Source organism: Leptodactylus fuscus, chromosome 4 (assembly GCF_031893055.1).
Source record: "Leptodactylus fuscus isolate aLepFus1 chromosome 4, aLepFus1.hap2, whole genome shotgun sequence".
Taxonomy (NCBI): Eukaryota; Metazoa; Chordata; class Amphibia; order Anura; family Leptodactylidae; genus Leptodactylus; species Leptodactylus fuscus.
In genome coordinates, this window is record NC_134268.1 from 205,710,751 (window position 1) to 205,727,337 (window position 16,587).

General features: G+C 40.2%; 1 protein-coding gene across 3 annotated transcripts in view; it reads right to left on the bottom strand.

The window, feature by feature from the left end:
• MLLT10 (MLLT10 histone lysine methyltransferase DOT1L cofactor) overlaps positions 1-16,587 on the bottom strand; it is a 220,057-nt gene that overhangs the window by 161,048 nt on the left and 42,422 nt on the right. For all 3 annotated transcript variants that reach the window (XM_075271697.1, XM_075271694.1, XM_075271693.1), the window contains exon 2: positions 6,486-6,603. In XM_075271697.1, the coding sequence (XP_075127798.1) occupies positions 6,486-6,603 (118 nt within the window). The remainder of the gene's footprint in view (positions 1-6,485; positions 6,604-16,587) is intronic.

Below are 16,587 nucleotides of genomic sequence, written 5' to 3' on the forward strand. Positions count from 1 at the left end.
TTAGGGTAAGGCTCACAGGATGACATGCAGAGACGCGGCAGGAACGCATCGCTGTGCTTTAAACATACAGGTCGCTTGGTTTTCCTCCACGGACTTTCTCTTACAATATTATCTACGGGAAAGCCACCGGCGATTCCATAGCTATAATTGACATAGCTATAATTTTTGGAAAACACAGCGTGTCTGCGCTGCGTTTTGTACTACAAAGTTGGCATGGGATTCACAAGAATCCCATCCACTTTGCTTGTACTGTAAAACGCCGCAATTTTTCCCGTTTCCGGCCCGTGGGGCACCAGCCTTAGGCTAAAACCCCACACTGTGGAAACGCAGCTTTTTTTGTTGCACGTTTTGTTGCGGTTTTTTGAGTCAAAGCTAGGAGTGGATTGGGAAGAAGGGAGAAGTATAAGAACTTCCTTTTGTAGCCATTCTTGGCTTAAAAGATTGCAACAAAATCTGCAACAACAAAAAAAGCTGCGTTTTTGCAATGTGTGGCCTCAGCCTCACTTTGAAACTATGTAAGGCTAAGGCCCCACATTGTGGAACACAGCTAAAAAAAACGCAGCTTTTCTGCAGTGTTTTTTTCCCCGCAATGTGTGGATGGGATTAACCAGACTTTCATTCCCTTTGCTGGTACTGTAAAATGCAGAGTTTTTTGCTGCTGTATTTCTGCAACATGGGGCCTTAGCCCAAATTGACAGCAAAACTGTGAGATTATTGATGCAGCAAGGACTGCAACATGCCCCAATAGCTAAAAAGACCAATAGGCTTTCTTCACGCACATATTTTTTTGTTGCAGTGGTTGAGGTTTTTTTTTTTACATTTTTTAAGTGACTGTAAAAAATAAATAAATCATTAATTATATTGTCTTTTTTTTCCTATCAGTATGTCTTTGTAGAATGGGAGGAAATCCATGCAAACATGGAGAGAATATACAAACGCCTAGCGGGAGTATGAGCCCAGGACTCCAGCGCCGCAAGGCTGCAGTGCTAACCACTGAGCCACCATGTTGCCCCCTAATTATATTGAATTTCATGCATTTGTGGTTGCATGTCTTTGCATGTTTTTTTTTTCTTAATCCCCGAGCATGCTGCATACTAAAAAAAATAACCAGCAATAATGATTAAATGCACCAAAGAAGCTACAAAAAATACTCCTTCTGCGATGCGTTTAATAATCTCCTATTGGCAATCAAGTAACCACTCTGGAACATTTATTGCTGCAAAATGGTGTTTCACTTCCTATAAACAATATGGGGAAATTTTTGAAGACTGGAATAAATGCTAATAAACCTGCACAACATTACCGTCAAAGCACACGGACCCCATAGACTATAATGGGCTCTGTGTGCTTGCCGCGCACTACCCGCACAAATCATTTGTGTCGGCAGTGCACTGAAAGCACACGGAGCCCATTATAGTCTATGAGGTCCGTTTGCTTTGACAGCAGATCGCTTGCGATTGTGATTGTATTCCGTCCGGGGGTCTCCATGTGGACTCTCCCTGGACGGAATACATACGCTAGTGTGAACCAACCCTTAGGACCCACATAGAAGGCCGCAACAAAAAGCGCTGCAGGAAAAAACGCAGCAGTAATGCATCGTAATTGACACGATGCAATTTCCAAAACATCGACGGTTTTGGAAATCACAGCCCATCCACTGCACGTATTTTTCAACGTGTTTTACTGCAAATCTTCAGAAGTGACATTTATAATAAAGGTATGTACCAGTGTAATGTATTCTATAATGTGGCGGGGAGGCATATACTAGCAATACTGATGGTGAACAATATTTCCTGGGTCAAACCCTGAACAGAGACCTTGTATCATAGTTATCTAGGATGCCAGTAGTCCCTGCCTCACTGCCAGACTAATGTCCCATACTGAAAACATGGACAATCGTTCTGTGGTGAGGTAGGGACTCCTAGCAGTATAGGTGACTATGATGCCTGGAGTCTGGACCCTAGAAAACTGGCGGTGAAAATGTTGCAGACCTCAGGTTTGCAGCATTTTAAAATCCATTTGCACAAATATCATTGATCAGTGAAGCTTTTACACCGTCCTCGCCACAATCTGAAAAATCTGTCATTATTTGAGCCAGCTATGAGCTGGTATAGATTTCAGTCTAAGCGCATCCTCTTAACTGCCAGGGTAACAGACATAGCAGCTGCTATGGGGCCCAATAATTAAGGGGAATCATTTCCACTGAGACCGAGGGTAAGTTAGTGAAATACAGTAGACGGATGATGGAAGGGGATGTGGAAAACTGACGCTGGGTTCACACCAACGCCTGAACTCCGTTTTCAGGTTTCCGTCTTCTGCATGCAGAGTCCGGCTGTGTGCGCCGGTGAGTGTTTTATGCGCTCGGCGGCGAAATCGTTTTTTTTAAAAAAAAAAAACCAGACACAGAGTACTGCATGTCCGACTCTGTGTCCGGTTTAAAAAAACGGTTTCACCGCGGAGAACATAAAACACTCACTGCACACAGCCGGAGACTTTTCAAGCCCATTCAAATGAATGGGCTTGAAGCATGACTGCAGGTTCCCGTCTCCTGCCCCTGTTTTGTGCAGGAAACGGAAACCTGCAGAACGAGTACGGGCACAGATGTGAACGAGCCCTGACTGTACCTCTATTACTTTACTGGGACATTACAATGTATGCATGTGACACCACTATGTGCAATTCATCCCTGTGTACATTATTCCTGTACTGTGACATCACTGTGTGTATTATCCCTGTACTGTGACATCACTGTGTGTATTATCCTGTACTGTGACATCACTGTGTGTATTATCCTGTACTGTGACATCACTGTGTGTATTATCCCTGTACTGTGACATCACTGTGTGTATTATCCTGTACTGTGACATCACTGTGTGTATTATCCTGTACTGTGACATCACTGTGTGTATTATCCTGTACTGTGACATCACTGTGTGTATTAGCCCTGTACTGTGACATCACTGTGTGTATTATCCCTGTACTGTGACATCACTGTGTGTATTATCCTGTACTGTGACATCACTGTGTGTATTATCTCTGTACTGTGACATCACTGTGTGTATTATCCCTGTACTGTGACATCACTGTGTGTATTATCCTGTACTGTGACATCACTGTGTGTATTATCCCTGTAATGTGACATCATTGTGTGTATTATCTCTGTACTGTGACATCACTGTGTGTATTATCCCTGTACTGTGACATCACTGTGTGTATTATCCCTGTACTGTGACATCACTGTGTGTATTATCCCTGTACTGTGACATCACTGTGTGTATTATCCCTGTACTGTGACATCACTGTGTGTATTATCCCTGTACTGTGACATCACTGTGTGTATTATCTCTGTACTGTGACATCACTGTGTGTATTATCTCTGTACTGTGACATCACTGTGTGTATTATCCCTGTACTGTGACATCACTGTATGTATTATCCCTGCACTGTGACATCACTGTGTGTATTATCCCTGTACTGTGACATCACTGTGTGTATTATCCCTGTACTGTGACATCACTGTGTGTATTATCCCTGTACTGTGACATCACTGTGTGTATAATCCCTGTACTGTGACATCACTGTGTGTATTATCCCTGTACTGTGACATCACTGTGTGTATAATCCCTGTACTGTGACATCACTGTGTGTATTATCCCTGTACTGTGACATCACTGTATGTATTATCCCTGCACTGTGACATCACTGTGTGTATTATCCCTGTACTGTGACATCACTGTGTGTATTATCCCTGTACTGTGACATCACTGTGTGTATTATCCCTGTACTGTGACATCACTGTGTGTATAATCCCTGTACTGTGACATCACTGTGTGTATTATCCCTGTACTGTGACATCACTGTGTGTATTATCCCTGTACTGTGACATCACTGTGTGTATTATCCCTGCACTGTGACATCACTGTGTGTATTATCTCTGTACTGTGACATCACTGTGTGTATTATCTCTGTACTGTGACATCACTGTGTGTATTATCCCTGTACTGTGACATCACTGTGTGTATTATCCCTGTACTGTGACATCACTGTGTGTATTATCCCTGTACTGTGACATCACTGTGTGTATTATCTCTGTACTGTGACATCACTGTGTGTATTATCTCTGTACTGTGACATCACTGTGTGTATTATCTCTGTACTGTGACATCACTGTGTGTATTATCTCTGTACTGTGACATCACTGTGTGTATTATCCCTGTACTGTGACATCACTGTGTGTATTATCTCTGTACTGTGACATCACTGTGTGTATTATCTCTGTACTGTGACATCACTGTGTGTATTATCTCTGTACTGTGACATCACTGTGTGTATTATCTCTGTACTGTGACATCACTGTGTGTATTATCTCTGTACTGTGACATCACTGTGTGTATTATCCTGTACTGTGACATCACTGTGTGTATTATCCCTGCACTGTGACATCACTGTGTGTATTATCCTGTACTGTGACATCACTGTGTGTATTATCTCTGTACTGTGACATCACTGTGTGTATTATCCCTGTACTGTGACATCACTGTGTGTATTATCCCTGTACTGTGACATCACTGTGTGTATTATCCCTGTACTGTGACATCACTGTGTGTATTATCCCTGTACTGTGACATCACTGTGTGTATTATCCTGTACTGTGACATCACTGTGTGTATTATCTCTGTACTGTGACATCACTGTGTGTATTATCTCTGTACTGTGACATCACTGTGTGTATTATCTCTGTACTGTGACATCACTGTGTGTATTATCCCTGTACTGTGACATCACTGTGTGTATTATCCTGTACTGTGACATCACTGTGTGTATTATCTCTGTACTGTGACATCACTGTGTGTATTATCCCTGTACTGTGACATCACTGTGTGTATTATCCCTGTACTGTGACATCACTGTGTGTATTATCTCTGTACTGTGACATCACTGTGTGTATTATCTCTGTACTGTGACATCACTGTGTGTATTATCCCTGTACTGTGACATCACTGTGTGTATTATCTCTGTACTGTGACATCACTGTGTGTATTACCCCTGTACTGTGACATCACTGTGTGTATTATCCCTGTACTGTGACATCACTGTGTGTATTATCCCTGCACTGTGACATCACTGTGTGTATTATCTCTGTACTGTGACATCACTGTGTGTATTATCCCTGCACTGTGACATCACTGTGTGTATTATCCTGTACTGTGACATCACTGTGTGTATTATCTCTGTACTGTGACATCACTGTGTGTATTACCCCTGTACTGTGACATCACGGTGTGCATTTTTCTTGTACTATGACACCACTATGTGTATTATCCCTGTGTTGTGACATCACTGTGTACATTATCTGTACTGTAAAATCACCATGTCTCTGTGTAAAGGACGCCAAAATAATTACACACATTCTTCTGAATTTTCTTCTTTCCATGGTCATGGTAGAGTGGAGCCCCATTACACGTTTGGCTTCAGGGCCCCATGGTAAATTGTTATGGCACAGGGAATATCAACAGCTGGACTTATTGGACGAACAACAATATTGCAACCGAAGATGACACTTTCACTATGCTACATCGCAACATAATAAAAGTGAATGGTTTTCAAACAATCCAAACCTGATAAATTTCTTGCGACTGTAGTGCCCCAATTGAAGCAACCTGCAAGTTGCAATGCAACCCCACTTGCTTTCATAGTAAGAGTCTTTGGCCATACCCACCGCCGGTATTTCCGCGTATTTTCCCGCATTCCACAACACAGTGACTGTAAAACGCCGCAGCCACGGGGGGCCCCAGCCTTAGAGAGTTTTAATAAATCTACCCATTTACGGCAGATTTATAATGTCTTGTATACCAGTTTTGTGGCGTACAAGACAAAATGGTTGCAATTTGTGACTTTTTGATTTATTTATTTTTGCGCTGCCCTCCCCATCTTCCCAAAAATGGGGCGTGCAGGAGCCCTGCCAGATTTATTATCATTAACGCCAAAATTCTAATGTAAATGAGGAAAATGTATAGCGGCTATGAAATAGTATACATTTCCCTCCAGCCGTATGGCCCGGAGGAAGGTACACCTCATAATATATGAGGTGCACCCTTGGCCCCAATGAGTCTCATTTGTATAATTTCTGGCCCCGGGAAAACATCAAGTGTGAAATTGTCCAAACTAGGCAAATTTACTGCAAGAAATTGAACGACAAGCCTAATGGCCCATATTATTGAAGCCATGATGACAGTCACCCAACTTTTCCAGAAACATAATTAAGAGACTTTAGAGGAAAACGCGGAAAAACTTACGTAATTTTTTACCATGCAAAAGGGAAAAGTCATCCGCGTGTCCAGAGCAACCAATCAGGTCACTGCTTTCATTTTCCACCTACACTTACATAACACCCAGGATCTGAATGGTTGCTATGGGCAACGCCTCAATACGTGTCTGCAGTGATGACCCCTTACAGTCACATATATATATATATATATAGTCACCTTATCGTGCAGGCCATACTGTATCTTCATAAGGTTCCAGGGCCCTTCTTTTTTTGGTTCGCCGTTCTCCGTTGGTATTAGACTTCTTTGGGTTTTCCATGTTTTCTCACCAATCACTCTGTCCGAAAAGGAAAGAAAAAAATAATGTAACGTATATGAAGAAAAACGGAAATCTATTATTAATGTGTACATTGCCATAGCAGGGTGTAAAGGTAAGTTTCTATCTCATTTTTGTCCCAAGCTTAACATATACTTGTGGCCTCTGTCACCACAGGGATCTTTCTATAAGAAAAAATACAAATTTTACCTTTAGCGCAGGGGTGGGCAATTAATTTTCCCATGGGGCCGTATAAGAAATGGAGACTATGCTAGAGGGCCGTGCCACGACAAATTTAGCTCCACCCACTTCTACGTTGACTCCACCCATTCCCAATCATCTTTCCATGTGCCCCCCCCCCAAAGTATAATCCTCCTACAGTCACCCGTATATTATATGTCCCCACAACCCCTAGGTTGCTAAGACACACACATACAGATAGACAGACAGACAGACAGACACATATAGACAGACACACATATAGACACACACACATATAGACAGACAGACATATAGACAGACAGACACATATAGACAGACACACATATAGATAGACAGACAGACAGACATATAGACAGGCACACATATAGATAGACAGACAGACAGACATATAGACACACACACATATAGACAGACAGACAGACAGACAGGCACACATACAGACACACACTCTCTCTCCCCCCTGCAGCTCACCTTACATCTCAGTACTTTATGATACGCTCCACATCTCCATCTTCGGCCGACACTAAGACACGCCCCCCAGATACGCCCCCTAGACAAGCCCCCCTAGTCAAAGCTATGCGGGCCGGACTGAATCAGTCAGAGGGCCAGATGTGGCCCGGGGGCCGGGCTTTGCCCAGGTCTGCTTTAGCGTATCTGGGTTTTTGTTTTTTTCTGGGACAAAATTGAGACGTGAAAAATTTATAACGGTGCCAATCGTGTGTCCTTTGCAGAGCACGGGGCTTAAAAAGTGGTCCTAAAAATGATACTAAAATGGTTCACACCTGTACCTGGGGTAACCAGAGATGGTAACAGCTTGTTTTAGGGTCAGTGCACACAGAGTGTTTTGGCGCTGATTTTGATGCTGAATCCGATTCAAAATCAGACTCCAAAAAAAAGCCTCTCAATAGAACTCTATTGGGAGGCTTTTTTGGAGGTTGAATTTAGGCGGATTCAGCGCCGCACCTCCCATGAGGCGACCTGAAGCGACCGCTTCAGGCAGTGCTATGTCGGGGCCCCGGGGGAGGGCGGCATTTTTGCTGACCTAAGCCAGTCCAGGACAAGCTGTCCTGGACTGGCTTAGCGTCACCGTCTCGGCAGCCCAGCACAGGAAGAGAGCGGTGGATTGGGGCGGCCCTGTGGACGCAGCGCTGCTCCAGCGGCCGCCCCTCACGCTTAGCAGAGAGCAGGTCCTCTCCCTGCCTGCTTTCTGCCTGCTAACACCGCCCCCTCCTCTCCTCCCTGCCCCACCCCCTCCACTCGGTCCCGCCCTCTCCGCTCCGCCCCCTCCTCCCTGGGCGGATTCAGTGGCAAAAAACTCTGTGTGCACAAATGAATGGGTCTTAAAACTGACCGCCAGGAAGCCGTCCCCAGTGCAGTTTTACCGGGGATTAGGATGGAAACCCAGCAGAACGACACAGAGCGCACAGGGACTCAAGAGTGAACGCCCCATTACTTTGTTTCAATTCAGTTTTTTAGGCTGGTGCCGCACATGGCGAAACTGCAGCATTTTACATTACCTGAAAAGTGGATGGGGTTCTAGCTATTCCAATCCACACATTGTAGAAAAAAATCTGCAGAGGAAAAGCCGTGTTTTCCATTATACCTATGGAAATGCTGGTGTTTTCTGTATAGGTAGAATAGGAGCAGAAAGTTTGTAGAGGAAAACTCTGCAGACTTTCTGTGAAAAACGTTGCGGAAAAAAACGTTTATTGGCTGTGGCTAACTGCAAGGGCCTTAGCCTTAAGGGGTTTCATTTATGAATAACCTTTCCCCATGTGTCCCATTTAAATATATTCTTGACACAATTCTCAGTTTTACCCCAACTTGAGGTAAAACATGTTGACACGGGGCAAGAAGGGGCGGATTATGAATCCATGTCATAATCCGCCCCCTACAATGTAAGTCTATGTAGACCGCTAGCGCTCTTTTTTCCGTGAGCGGCATGTTGGAGCTCACGGAAAAAATAATCAGCATGCCCTTTTTCACGCAGATTCAGCCGCGGTATCCGCCTTGCGACAGCACCCTCCGGACTAGACCCATTCTTTTGAGCCTAATCTGGAACAAAGAGCCGCGACGGGATGCCCGGCACTGCACTTCCGCCTGAAGACACTCCCTCCCGACTAGGCCCAATCATTTGGGCCTAATCCGGAGTGGAGTGCGCGACTGGATGCCGGTGCAATGTATCGGCATCCAGTTACAGCTACCCGCCATATTCGCCTCAAAATCCTGACCAAAAAGACGGCTCCCATTGAAATCAATAGGAGCCGTTCAGGAGCTTTTTCCGGGAGCCGTTTCTCCAGTAAAAAAGAAGCGAGATGCTCATTGTTCAGGCTGAGTCGCCTCGCGATTCGGCTTGAAGACACTCCTTCCTCTGGACTAGGCCCATTCATTGGGCCTAATCCGGAGCAGAGTGTGCGACTGGATGCCGGTGCAATGTATCGGCATCCAGTTACAGCTACCCGTATTTTGGACCAGAACCTGAGGCAGCCTCGGCCTCACGTTCCAGTCCAAAAAACCCCGTGTGAACTTATCCTTAACAGTCCGCAAATCCTGATCAACAATCTACCTCAGTATGTCATCTGCAATCACGAATATTATATGATGTGGCCATAAATAGGTCACATCTCATAATTTGCGGTCCTCGAATACGGCACGTACACAAGGCCAAAAAATTGCAGTCCTGGGTCTTGGCTCATAAAAATGAATGGGTCTGTACCTCAAATCTGCAACCGAATCCGCATGTACTATATGTACAGTTTTCAGCAGATTTCCTCTACAAAATCTGCAATACACATTCATGCATCCTGTGCAGGTGTTCTTTGTGGGAGCAAAACGCCGCAAAAATGTCATACCTAGAGTATGCTGAATATAGAAAAAATTCAATTCAGTTTTGTAAAGGGAAAGCATAAAAACTAGTCAAACCGGTATAATAAGAGGATAACACTACAGACAGCACATAACAAGCAGCGTTGTCGTACCAAACATATGTTTCTTTAGGAAAATCAGCATTTTTGCAAATTAATATAAATTAATACAAATTCAATTGCCTGTATCAGACATGATAGATGATCGCTGCACAATGCACGTGCGCGCTGCTCTTTACGTCTGAAGTACAAGGGGTTAAGTGGCCTTACCTTCCCCCTTTCTAGAACCACCCATTTCCAGTGCAGTGATAGTAAAAGGAGAGGGGCAGCTGGCTGGCTCTGGATTACAGAGCTGGGAAGCAGAGGCAGAGCTGCAGCCGCTCATCATTAACCTCTTTGTTGCTGAAAAGGAGAGCATGAATAGGATTTTATGAGAGTACAAGCAATAAATATAAGCGAGTGCTGACACCTACAATGAGGGGCCTATCATAGATTTTAATAGCGGATATATAGGTATAGAAGGCATGCATAGCTCGGGGGACTAATGGCTGATTTCATGTTACGTGCTCCACCAGCATCTTAGGCATGTTGCAAAATTTCCAACATCTTGCACGGCTGAGGATAGCCATCGTGTTTCGATGTATCGATTTGTACCCAACTCTAACATGGTAGCCATAGTGTTGATGCCACCGATGCCGCCTGTTTGTAAACTGTCTACATCAAACTCTATGGAAAACAGAACCATCTTTGTACACAACTTTGTGTCATTGTGTACGCATCTTTCACATGATAAATGAAGCTCACGGTCCAGTGCCTCAAATTAGTGCAATTGGGGGGGTTCTGTACCAAATAACATCAATTTAATGCAATGATCCTCGCTTCAAAGAGCTTGGCTCAACTCAAGTGTATGCATGAGGCCACAGATGTTGTGAATCCAAGAAAATGTCTTCTCATCGAGCCAAGGAACTAACGAGATAGTGAAAATTTTACCCTTAACCTCTTTATTTTACACTAGTGGACAGAATCCTGACACATAATACAGAGGCAATGGCTCTCCCTTGGCATTGTTTACCTACCAAAGGCCTATTATCTCATGGCATTCCTTAGATAAGATCTGTCTATTTGTAGTGGACAGGCTATTGTCTTTCTATTCTGGAGAATTATAATAAGTAGCGTCATATGAGCAAGCAAATTTTTTTTATTTTATTACTATACATTTTACATAATCTCATAATTTCCATTATTCCTTGTAACCAGTGGCTGTTTTGGGATTTTTCACATTTTTTTGTAAATTAAATTAGATTTTGTGCCAAGACTTCATTCTCAAAAGTTTTAATTTCATTAATTTATTTGACGTGTATTTTGTCAAATAATATAAAATCAGGGATCCATCAATGGATTGCATTCATTTATTTGCAATTCTAATTTTAATTCTTATTCATTAAAATATAATAAATATATATTTATATTTATGCATATATTTTACTAATTAAAAAATTAAAATTAGAATCACAAAGATCTATATATATTTTATTTTTTAATGTATTTTATTTTAAAAAAAAAATAAAATTTGATATATTTTCTGCAGTGCTCCATATGGTATGCAACTATAAAAGAAAGCAAATGTATGTGTTATACTCTAGCGCAGGCAAAGGACCACCCATAACAAGGGGTGATCAACGATATAGCAAGTCGATCAGGGCACGTATCCCTTCAATTCCATGTTACAATTATGAGAAGTGATTGAACAAATGATGGCTTCTTAACCCCTCCACTTATACAGTTATATTATGGTTTGTTGCCAGAACTCCCCCTTTAACTAGATTTTTTATGCCCACATAAAAGTTGTGATGAATGGCACTCAAGTGTTTTTTTTTTTTATCCTTTGTCGACCATTAGTTGGGTACCATGACACAATAGAGTTCATTTATCGTGCGCACAATTTTTTGTATTTTTTTTTCTGCTTTGCATTCTGTGCACCTAATTTATTACAAAGGTGCATCATGAATATTGGGCAAAATTCACCTCCTGGAAATTGCGATTCCAATGGTGTCAGATATGTTTCAAACTGCAGTTACTCCTTTTTTTTTAAAAAAAAAAAAAAGGGACACATCCAAAAATTTAGCTAAACCACACCTAACCAAAAAGTGGCCAAGCCTTGTGTAAAAGCCTTAAAAATAGGCGCAAAAATATGATACATCTTACACGAACACCATAAACAAAGGGGCTAAAATCGAAGAGAATAGGCGCAAGTGGTGTGATAAATGCCCCCCATGGGGTTATTCGGGATCCAACAATTATTTGGCTGATCACTTTTCCACGTAAGAGGCCCTGGAGGCAAAGTTACGATATATGGGTTATAGATGGATTATATCTGATGTAAGTTTTTTAGTACCTTGTGAGGCCAACTCAATAAGTGCATGCAGTGGGTCCACTCTATTAATTTCTTATTTGCTAGAGCTGGCCTTGAATTGTACATTGCAGTAACCGCTCTAATGCAAGAAAGATTGACTCAAGGTCTAGGCCTTATTATCAGTTTAGCGGGTAAGCTCCGGTGCCCAAATTATAAAAATATGTGCCGCAAACAGCCTTAGATGCATTTATAAAAATGTCTTTGTTGTAGAAATGTGTGCGCCCCCCCCCCCCTCCCCTTCCCATTTGCACCAATTCACTAAGTGTCCTATGACTTTATTTTCCTCCCCTAGGAACAAGTGCTCAAATTGTGAAATACAAGAAATGTAATTAACCACTAAGATAGAAGAATAAGTGTTCTCATCACGGCAGTAGAATGATGCTGTAAATATAGTACTTCAAGATGCTGAGGGTAATTGTCACCAGGTCTGAAACATTTTTTTTTCTGTATATCTCATTAAGGCCTCCTTCACACACACTTTTTGTTCACCTTTTTTTTTTTTTTTTTTTTTTTTTCTTAATAAAGCTTTGTATTTGTATTTTTGCTCACTTTTTTTTTTTAATAAAGCTTTGTATTATAATTTTTTTGGTGGATTTTTTTTTTATTTTGCAACATCCAATAGAGACATCTATGGGGGAAAACACCAAAAAAAAAACAAACACAGCTTTGTTAAAAAAAAAAAAAAAACACCAAAAATAATGTTTATAATATAATATTATTTATAGTCTATAAACTAACATTCATTTTCAAACGGTGCCAAACCTCATGCATGAAACCACCCGGTGACTATGTCTAATTTGTTTTTAAAAATTTAAAAAATACACAAGTGACACAATGTATTCACACATTTCTCCAAGTATCATATTATCTTAATAATAAAACATAACACCATTGCTAATTTGAACTCTTTTGACACATCCCATATCCTCATCAGTGGATCAAGAAGAAAAAAAAAAAAATTTTGCCTTTCTAAGAAAAATATCCAATTATAATAAAAAAAAAATTACAGGATCAATTTAGAATTAAAACATTTTTCTGTTTTCCCCATCTACGTCCTACATTCAGTTATGATATCATGGTGTGATGATTACTTGCTAATTAATTTAATAGACAGCATGCACAGTTAAATATTTTTTGCCATTGAGTGAAAGGTAGGGTGCACTGTTATCTTTAACAAGTGAACAGTAGATTAAAGACCCCTAGTAAGACATTTAACATAATACACTTCCTTACAAAAAAAAGAGCAGACTTTGTAATCCTTTCATGCAGTTCTCTATATTTAGACCACGTATTCCCCTGAAGATTATAAACACCGTTTTTATGATTTTCTAATTCGCATTCACCAGTTTAACATTTTTTGACTTACATTGCCAAGAAGATAAACCAGATCCAGACCAAGCAAGTTCTGTTTTTTTTTTAATCTATTTTTATTTTTTTATACTCCCCATGAATACCAAATTTATTGCAGTTTATATATGTCATGTCTAGCCAGTTTTAGACAGTGTTCACATTGGTGAATTATTATTGTTATGTTATCAATTTACATATTTTTTAAAAATGTTTTTATCAAGGTCGCTCCTCTCAAGCCTTAAAATTTCTATATATATATATATATATATATATATATATATATATATATATATATATATAATTTATTTTTTTATTATTTTTTTTATGTCATGAGGACTGAAATCCCAAAAATGTAAAAAAAAATGGAGTTAATTAAAAAAAAAAAAAAAAATGTAGAAGACAAATGTTACCCTGTGTTGACTATTTAGTGTCTTGAACTAATTCAACTGGAGATTCCTTTCTGACATTTAGGAGCTTGAAATTTATATTTTAGGTTAAAAAGCCATATATATATATGGTATATATAATATCTGTACCTGGATCCCGTGCAGATGTTCATTAGAACACACCTGCTCAAAATAAAGACTAATTTGAAAAAAAAAAATTTTTTGCTTTTTATTCTGTTTTTCATTTGGAATTTGTTCTGAAACTAGTTTAACATTTGTAGCAAATTTTTACGATTTTTGCCAAAGCCTTCAGGCTCTTCCCAGGGAATATCTTGGGAATATCTGGGACTGTATTTTCCCTATTGAAAAACAGAATTGAGGAAAACCCTCGCAACGTTATACAGAGAGCTCGATCATGCTGTGCCTTTGGGAAAAATCCTTGTATTGCCAAAGCCCTAATGTGCTTTTTTCCACTTGATGCACATGGAAAAAAATCATTAGGAAAACAGCATAGACTTTTTTTTTTTTTTTCACGGGCAGTGAATTTCAGGAGGAGGGGGCTTGTGTGGACACAAGTAATACCCTGTATATGAAGATACTAATCTATACACTAATAAATTTGCTGCTTAAATATATATTTTTTTAAAAAAAAAAATCTGCAGGTGGTTTATGGCCATAGGATGTATCTAAGCTTAAAAATAATTAGAAATATTATTATTTATTTATATTATATCTCAATCTATGTAGAAAAAGTTAAACACTGTAGGGAGTATATGTGTTGAAGAAAAATAAAAATTAAAATAAAATATTAGAATTTCACCCTTTGGAATTATTATTAAAAAAATTTTCCTTATATTCTCCTATCTGGAAGCTAAATAAAAGCTTCTAAAGTATGCAAAGTATAATAACAATAATAATAATAATAATAATAATAATAATAATAAATTATTAGATATATCCAATTCTGTCATATACTAAAAAATAAATAAAAATGAGGTTAAAATCGATAATATAGGAAGAATATCCCATCGTTATGCAGCATTATGTATCTCCCTCCAACCCTTCAGTTTTCCTATAGAAACCTCTATGCCAACTTGTAGCCAAAACACAAAGTGAACGGCGCCTAAACTGTAGTCTTTTGTGCTTTGTATTCTATGGATTGTAAGATTGCTCTTCAGTGTACTTGTATCTTTATGTGATTTTGTGAATTGACTAGGTAAAGTATTCAGTATTATTATTGTCAACTATGAAATATAAAAAAAAATTTGAGAATCTTCAGTAGTTGATACCTTTTTTAATGGCTAACTTCAAATGATGACAGATTGCAAGCTTTCGAGGCTCTAGGCCTCTTCCTCAGGCATATACAAAACTATCGTCAACTCTGAAATCCACATGCAACATTCTTTATAAACTAATAAAATCTGTCTTAAATTTTAGCCAATTCTATATGTTTGATGCCCTGTTGACATAACATTAGTGATGGACTTTCCCTCCATTATTCCTGAAATCTTGACATATAGCCGGTATATGTAACTTGTACGTCCCATGTATATGGTGTCCATTGATTATCTTGTAGCATGAACATGGCCTTAAGCGCGCTATACACCAGGGATTTCATAAGGCCATTTTCTGAATGACTTGTTCATGGTTAGTATGTGACGTTTGTTGTCTTGGACAACAACACCATGAGTAAAAACCACAGTACAGACAAAATAACTGGTCTGCCGTGACTTAAGCCTCTATTACATGGCCCGATTATCAAGAGTAAGCGTTCTTAGGCATGCTCCTGCCCAATAATTGGCCCATGTAAATGCTGATGGCCTGCCAACAAATGAGCAAATGCCCATTTGTTGGCTGATTGCATCTTTTATGTGGTATAAAAGATGCAAAATTGTCGGCACTACATTGCCTTGTGTAAATAGGGACCTATTGTCAACAAGGAGGGAAGGGGAGGATTGACCCAAAGAACAATTGTTCTATCCCATATAGTATGTATCGGGAAGTATAAAAGGCAAAAATAACCAAACATGATGGAAGAAAGTGTCCACCATGATTATTACGTTAAAGTCAATGAGAATGGATGCAGACAAAAGGGCGTCCATCACTCTACTACCATTAATGTCCTATGACGAATGAGAACAATGAACTGTTATAATAGCAGTGTGAACATAACCTTATATTGTTGACCAATATCTGTCATTCCCTTCATTGGCTGATTTAGGCCGGGTCCCATGGGACGGAAACACTGGCAGAAATGCCGTGGGAAAAATTGCAGCATTTTGCAGTAATGGCAAAGTGGATGCGATTTTAGCGAATCCCATGCCCACTCTGCCGTAAATACCGCCGTGCAGACATGTTGCGATTTCCAAAACCGGGCCGGTTTTGGAAATTGCAGCATGTCAATTATACCTATGGAAACTCCGGCTGTTTCCCCATAGGTATAAGTGTAACAAAAAGTCTGCGGAGGAAAACCGTTGGCGCCTTGGTTATTCCGGCAGCACTTTGTTGCTGTGGGACGTCCCATGGGGCCTTAGCCTCAAGTGGAACTCTACACTGGTCATACATGTTAGATTTGAAGAGACATTAAATTTTAGGCCGCCATTATTCATCAGCAATGAATGTTTTTCGATCATTTCTACAGACAACTATTCCAAACACACAAATGAATGAATGTTCCAACAAACATTTGTTTACTCCAAACATTGGGAAAACGAACGGATGAAAATTGGTCAATACTAATGAATTTATGGAATGACTGTTCACTCTTTCG